The sequence below is a fragment of the Solanum dulcamara genome, chromosome 12, assembly GCF_947179165.1.
Source record: "Solanum dulcamara chromosome 12, daSolDulc1.2, whole genome shotgun sequence".
Lineage (NCBI taxonomy): Eukaryota > Viridiplantae > Streptophyta > Magnoliopsida > Solanales > Solanaceae > Solanum > Solanum dulcamara.
In genome coordinates, this window is record NC_077248.1 from 63,858,442 (window position 1) to 63,866,137 (window position 7,696).

The window sequence follows — 7,696 nt, forward strand, 5'->3', positions numbered from 1 at the left end:
ATTTCATAAGACTCCATTTTTTATCATAGATATTACTTTCATAAATATTTATTTGGAGTCAAAGCTTTCAAGTCAAACTTTATTAAAAACATAGTAAAACTAGGTGGGTTCAAATCACTTCAACTTGCAAATATGTATGTAAATAAATATACATAAATACTTTAAAATCCATTTATTAAAAATCATGCTTTAAACAACCCACCATTAATTTCAAGAACCTTTAAAGAGATAAATAGAGAAATTACTTACAAACCATCAATTTATACATATGAAATAATATTGCATCAAAATAGACCAATAATCATTAGTTCAACCATGATTCATACTATTAAGTAAAAATAAGAATTATCCATAAGAAAATTACTTGAAATTGAGAGATTTAATTGAAAGAGTTTTTGGACTACATGGGTGGAAGAACCCATGGATAAATACCCATATAACTTAGAGTAAATCTTAAAGAAAATAAATATAATTTATCATCTACTCAAAATAATTTAGGCATGAGAGTGGAAGGAATACTCTCATTGAAGCCTTACATACCTGGAAACCGAAGCTTTAGTTGGTACCGGAAGACTTAATGAACACTCTTGAGTCCTAGCTTCTCTCCTTGCCGGAACGTTTTGTGTACTACCCGGAATATATGAATCACCGGAATAATATTTCTTCACTACTAAGAACTAAAACTATATTTGAGAATGTGTATAGAGAGAAGATTTGCTTGAGAAAGCTTGATGAATAAAATGAGGAAATAAGGTGGGTATTTATAGGTGGGAAAGATGACCTAACAATAAATAAAATAATTATAAATAAAAATCTGAAAATTTAGTGGAATATATTGATGTCATGGATGATGTTAAATGGAGGACAATTTATGTCATGAGTGATGTCAAATGTATCTAGATCTTTCTATGGTAGGTGAAATGAATTATCTTTGACAGAATACTCTTTTTGGGAGCTGCGTTTGAATAAGATAAATTCCTTATTAGGATTTGGTGTCTCCATAAGAATTGTAGATATGGAAGTCTAGTTTCATATCGTTCAAGAATTAACCAATTTGGATAAACCTACAGTGAGATATGATTTTTCTTCTATAAACACTCATTTCCGTAACAACATCCTACCTTACAAAGATTAATTTATTTGACCTACTTAACCTCCGAATATTAAAATATGGTCTTCATAAAAGTTGTAGGTAATGATCTTGTGGTTACTCAGAAATTTGAATCACTCAATTTGGATATTTCTATGAAAAGTTATGACGAAAATACAAAAGTTGTACAAATTGAAACATCGTATACAACGTTTTTAGGGGATATTACACATACCTAATTCGGTGCTCAATACTCCTCCCAAGACTCAATATGCTCATATCTATCAAGTGAGTAAAATACTCAAAATACTCATTTAGTCTCTTAGGACTTATTTTCAAATCAACTCATTTAGTCTTATTGGACTCTTTTCAAAACTCAATCAAATCTGGCCTTATTGGACCTTCTTTCAAATCAACTCATCTCAAACCATCAAACTCTTCCTTTAAAATCGATACAATCTCAAAATAGATGTAAAAATTATCAACTCGTTTATACTCCAAATACAAATACTCAAAATAATAATTAAGAGACTTTTCAAACTCAAATCATGCTCAAACTCTTTCTAAATCAAAGATGAAAATAATCATTCTTTAAACTCAAAATGGTGTATAAATAGTTTATGCAAAAATGTTCACAAATTATTTATTTAAAACTCCTTCTCAAACAATCATTTATACTCATATGACTCCAATCAAATCAAATTATACAAATCACATATCATGTAGTCACATTGGACTCCAATCCATTTCATATCAAAACGTCATCATCAACATAACCTCTTCACCAATCATTTTTCCTTAATTAAATAAACATCATTCACCTCATCATCAAACCTCATCATTCACATCATCATCAAATATCTTTCTCCAAAATCCCCATTTACCTCTATATTCAATTTCATTCATACTCATTAACAAAAATACATCATCTCTCTTTGAAAGCAATATTTACATAAAAACTATCAATCCAACCTCAAGATAAATTATAAAAAAAAGAAATCTCATCTTGGTTTCATGTGGATGAAGAAATGAATCCATAATCTCAACAAACTCAACTCAAGAATATCATTAACACATATTAATAATATTCTAGGGTTTAGAAAAAATCTAAGAAAACATTCATAGAAAGTTTAAGTCATTCACAATTTTCATCCAACACATCTATGGGGCATATGGAAGAACTCAATCCATATTTTAGGTTAGTCTTACATACCTTAGAGTAGATTTTGAAGAAACCTTGTTGTTAGGTCTTCAATAGGAAGCTTGAATCCTTGAACTTTTGAGAAATTTTTTTGTTGGAGATGATTAAAGAGAGAAGAGGGGATGGAGATTAGGGGTTTAGGGAGGTGAGAAAAATTTCCCCCCAAAACGTCCTATGTTAGTGTATATATGTTTAGGAAAAATGTCCAAATTGCCCTTCATCAAAAATTTGGAAAACTGGCAAAAGTCTTGCTGGCGCTATAGTGGCGCGTCGCGCCACTACGGCGCTAAGCCTGAAATTTCTGAAAACTGGAAAATGGGCTTAAAAACCCTGCACACCTAATAGTTGTTAGTGATACTAAACTTATTTTTAGTTTATTTTTATTTTTTTTGCTGTATTTTAAATTTAGATTTTTACTAATTCACCCCCCTTCCCCAACCCCATTTTTATTAAATAAAATAAAAATAATATGACTTGTGATATCGAATCCAAACAGAATGAGAATATATACTTGATTTTAATTTGTAAAGTCATGGTCAAATAACTTTTGAGGTGGACTGTTACTTTTCTATGATAGTATAGTGAAAATTGAGACGGTTAAGGATCGTTTGGTATAAAGGATAAAAATAAATAGTTATGGGATAAAAAAATAATTTTAAGATAAAATTTTAGTATTTTGTTTAGTTGTCAAGTTAGGACAACTTATTCCACTGTTTATATTATAGTGATCGGATAAGTTATCTCATATACATGATGATATAACTTATCTCATTATAACTAATTCAAAAATAATTAATTAATCTTAAAATAACTTGTTCCCAATCAAACAACATCTTAATCCTGCTTGGGAATTAGGATGACCAGGATTAGTGATTTTCTTTTAAATGTTTTTTTTATATAGAATAAACCACTTGCATATAGCCAAGGATACAAAAAGAACTTTTTTAAGATTATTACTTAGAGTTTGTTTGAATTGATTTAAAAGTTGATCAAATTCATTTTTAAATTATTTTAGCTTTTGAAAGTGCCTGAAAAAATTAAATATAGTTTTAAAAAGTTAAAATTCAAAATTAGGATTCTCCAGCTTTTTATTTTTTAACTTAAAAAATATTTAAGTTTGATTATTATTTTTCCGGCCAATTCAAACGGCTCTTAGTTTAATCAAGAGATGATCATAACAAGACAAAATGTTTGTGATTGTGATCGATAGGTGTCAAAGGCAAAAAGAGGTCAATTCATGATGTTTGTCTTCGGAATTGCCATCTGTACATACGAAAAATGCACATAACTACTACAAATTGATAAACAAATATGTAGTCCCTCCGTCCAATATTAGATGAGTATTTTATTAAAAATATTTGTCCTATATTATTTGATAACTTAGAAGGGAAGCCTTGGAGTAACTGGTAAAGTTGTTGCCATGTGACCAAAAGGTCATGGGTTCAATCCTTAGAAACAACGGGTCCTTCTCCGAATCCTGCGCATAGCGGGAGTTTAAGTGCACCGGGCTGCTCTTTTTTTTATTTGATGACTTACTAAATTAAGATAAAATTAATTATTTTTTTGTCATTTTACCCCTACAATTAATATGCTTTGAATTTTTATTTTTTTTTGAAGATTCAAAAACTTCTTTTTTCAAGAGGCTAATTAATATGAGCAAAGGGCAAAATAATAAAATTAAACAACTTATTAATAATTTTTTAATTACCATATAAAATCTAAAGTATCCATTTAATATGGGACGGAGGGAGTATCTTGTTGGTTCTAATCCAAGACAATGCTGACTTGAGAATTTCAAGAAAAGTAATTTCTTTCGCTGGGCACTTTTTATAGGTTTTATTTATTTATTTATTTGCTTAAATTTTGCGTAATTTTGAGCTAGACTTAAATTATAAAATAGATAGCATAATTTTTTCTCACTATTATTGTTATTACGAAATGAAAAAAAAAGTATTTGGTAAAAAATATTTTTGACTCATTTAGTAATAATAGGGGTAATTCTGGACCAAACTATCAACTATAAGGACATTTTAGATCAAAGTATTGACGGCAAGAGTATTTTTGGACCAAACTATAAACGAAGGACATTTTTGTTCATTTTCCATAATTTAAGGATATTTTTGATCATTTTCTGTTATTTTATTATAGAAAAAAGGGGCAAATATACCTCCGAACTATCGTAAACGGTATGTGTATATCTTTCATTATACTTTTAGAACATTAGTGTCCTTTCCGTCTAAATTTTGGAGCGCATATACCCTTTATACTAACGGTGGAACACGTGTCTCTAGCTTAACCGCCGATCCACTCCGATTAATTAAAAAAATCTTGGGTTCGAGCTCTAGGTATGGAGAAAATCATGTTGGAAGCATCACCTTCGAATGAGTCCTAAAGTGCGCAATCCGAATTTAATTAGGGTTCTACGAGCTCCGAACATCGATTGACAAACAAAAAAAAAGGATATATATAACCTCAAAATATAACGAAGGATATATGGATATTATTTTTGAAAATTCAAGGATATATTTTACTTTTTGCCCTTTATTATATAAAAAGACTTAAAACAAAGCAGGAAGAATTAGAAGAACAATTTTTTTTTTATGTTCCAATTCAGCCATTTTTACTCATCTACAATTAATCAAAGCTAAATTTTTTTTTAAAAAATGTGGATAATGGAAGGAGCTTGGAAGGGTGGTTGGTCAACTATACTACGTAATAAATATAACAAAATGTGGTTGGTAAGATGTGTGATTTAGTCTATCTGTTTTTATACGTTGCTGAATTTCAAAAATAGAATAAAAATAAAATTAGAAGTTGCCACGAAGAAGGTTTAATTTTGGTTACATAAAAACCATATTCTATTAGGAACTAACATTCAATTCACTATTAACCCCCTACGCACCCTATATATATTATTTCTCCCTTTCTCTTCAACAAACTTTAGATCAACAAAGAGAAAACCAAAAAAAAAAAAAAAAGCCTTTGATTTTTTTTAATTTTTTTTTTGTGGTTAAAAACAAATCTTGATACTACTACAACAAGAAGAAAAAGAAAATATGTGTTGTTGTGGAGATGATTGTCAATGTAGACCTTTAGGTTTTCTATTAGGTCTTCCCTTTGCTCTTGTTGCTCTTCTTCTATCCATTGTTGGTGTTATCATATGGATTGTTGGGTAAGTTCATTCTCTATCTTTTTAAATTTTGTTTTTTTTAATATAAAGTCGTGAATTTAAACAAGGGAATTTAGAAGTCGAATTTTCTAAATTTCTAGAATCATTATTAAAAAAAAGGGAGAATTTTTAACGGATGTGCAATCGAAAATCTATCAGAAAGTTGTTGATGAGTCAAATTTTGATGGATTTTCGATAAAAAGCTAGTTGGGAATTTCTGTTTTTTTAGTAGTGATTTTTTATGAGTTTATGAGTTTCATTATTAGTTTATTAGAATTTTCTTATGTCGAGAAGATTCACTAATTTTTATATAATTATTAAATTGTTTTTACTCTATGTTCACACTTAGAGTTTTATCTTCTTTTTGATGAAATTAGAAATTTATATAAGGAGATTGAAAACTCACAATTTCTGAATCCCTTTTTCAATTCACTAGAATTTTCTCTCATGTCAAGTGGATTAAATAATCCTCACACAAAAAGAGAAAGAAAACAATTTTTCCATATTTATATAGTATAATTCTTCAACAAAAAGAGATTAATTGATTTCCTTTTCTCAACCTAGCTCCGCCACTATTTTCAGCTACATAGTTTAATTAAACTTCTCAATATAAGCAGTTTTTAGTTTATTAGCAAAATAGGATAATCCCAATAGTGACATTCTTACAAAAATAAAATTAATATTTTCTTGATTTTGATCTTAAATAACAGCAATATTTTCTCTTACTTATTTTTTTTTCCTTTTTGCAGAATTACATTGAGTTGTTTATGTCCATGTTGTATTTGCGTAACAGTATTGGTAGAGATGGCTTTGGCATTAATCAAAGCACCATTTTCAGTTATGAAATGGTTCACTGAACAAATTCCATGTTAGAAAATAAAAAAATCATGTATAAAAATTTAATTTATTTATTTATCTGTGTTTTTTTCTTTGTTGTGAGAAAATAAATTAGGTTTATTTTAATATTGTTAAACTTGTTATCTTCCCCCCCCCCCCCTACTATATTGATTCTTGAAATTGATTACTAGTATTTGTTTTTGATATCATTACATAATGTATATATTTGTTGTTGCTGCGGTTCTTTTCATTGTTATTTTCAACATCATTTCTTTATTATTGTATTTCCTTTCCATATGTTTTATTTTAATATTGTTAAACTTGTTATCTTCCCCCCCCCCTACTATATTGATTCTTGAAATTGATTACTAGTATTTGTTTTTGATATCATTACATAATGTATATATTTGTTGTTGCTGCGGTTCTTTTCATTGTTATTTTCAACATCATTTCTTTATTATTGTATTTCCTTTCCATATGTTTTATTTAAACTAAAGATCTATTTAGTATCAGCCTTTTTATCTTCACAAAATAGAAATAAAGCTGCATATACATTATTTTTTAGCGCATGATGGAGCTATAATTTATATTAAGGGGGCTACAAAATGTAAAAAAAATAATAATACATGAAGAATTTAAATATATTTAATATCTATTATATATACATAAAAATAATTTTTAATTTTATGTATAAAGTGTAATTCGATTAAATGAATGGTTCTTTTATATGACCAATTCAATGTTTCTGGAGTTATTGTAGTTTTTTATTTTTTTTAAAAAACACTTAAATTTCTGTCAACATTGAATGCCAACGGTATGGCTCATCTGTAATTGGTTTAACAAGTCAAAGATCGTAATGGGGTAATAAATACTCATAAATATTTTTAATTAAAATATATTATTTAAATAATTTTTTTGAATAAAATAAAAATTAGATTCATATAACAAGAGAAAGGTTATGATTAGGAAAGAGAAATTAAGTGCAACAAAATTGACTTGAAAGTAACGTTGTAAAACGCTTATTTCTTTCATATTTTAAACCTTCGTCCTATAAAAGAATGTTTCTATCTCTACTGAAATTCGAAAGAACTGAAGGACTTTTCGAATTGAAGGATTTTTTTATATGAATTTAAATTCGGTGAGAACTTAATAAATATCTAATATCAAATTGAAAAAAAATAATAAGTGAAAGATGTTTTTGTCTGCATTGATTCATTGTTTTTCAATTATTGATCACATGGAACAGATAAGACTTTATTGGATGCTATCCCTCACAAGCTCCTATAATATCCTTCCTACAGTTGTGTCATCTATTTTTATTATTTTTATTGGGGCAGGGAAGTAGGTTGAATTCATCTACTTATTTTATTAGGATCGAAATAATCAGGTGTTATATATA

The 7,696-nt window shown here is 28.1% G+C and overlaps 1 protein-coding gene across 1 annotated transcript; it reads left to right on the plus strand.

Moving 5' to 3' along the window:
• Nucleotides 1–5,110: 5,110 nt before the first annotated feature.
• LOC129876637 (signaling peptide TAXIMIN 1-like) lies at nucleotides 5,111–6,540 on the plus strand. Its single transcript, XM_055952120.1, has 2 exons — nucleotides 5,111–5,463; nucleotides 6,210–6,540. The coding sequence occupies exons 1-2, from the start codon at nucleotides 5,348–5,350 to the stop codon at nucleotides 6,331–6,333; spliced, it is 240 nt and encodes a 79-aa protein (XP_055808095.1). The 5' UTR covers nucleotides 5,111–5,347; the 3' UTR covers nucleotides 6,334–6,540.
• The last annotated feature ends 1,156 nt before the right edge of the window (nucleotides 6,541–7,696 follow it).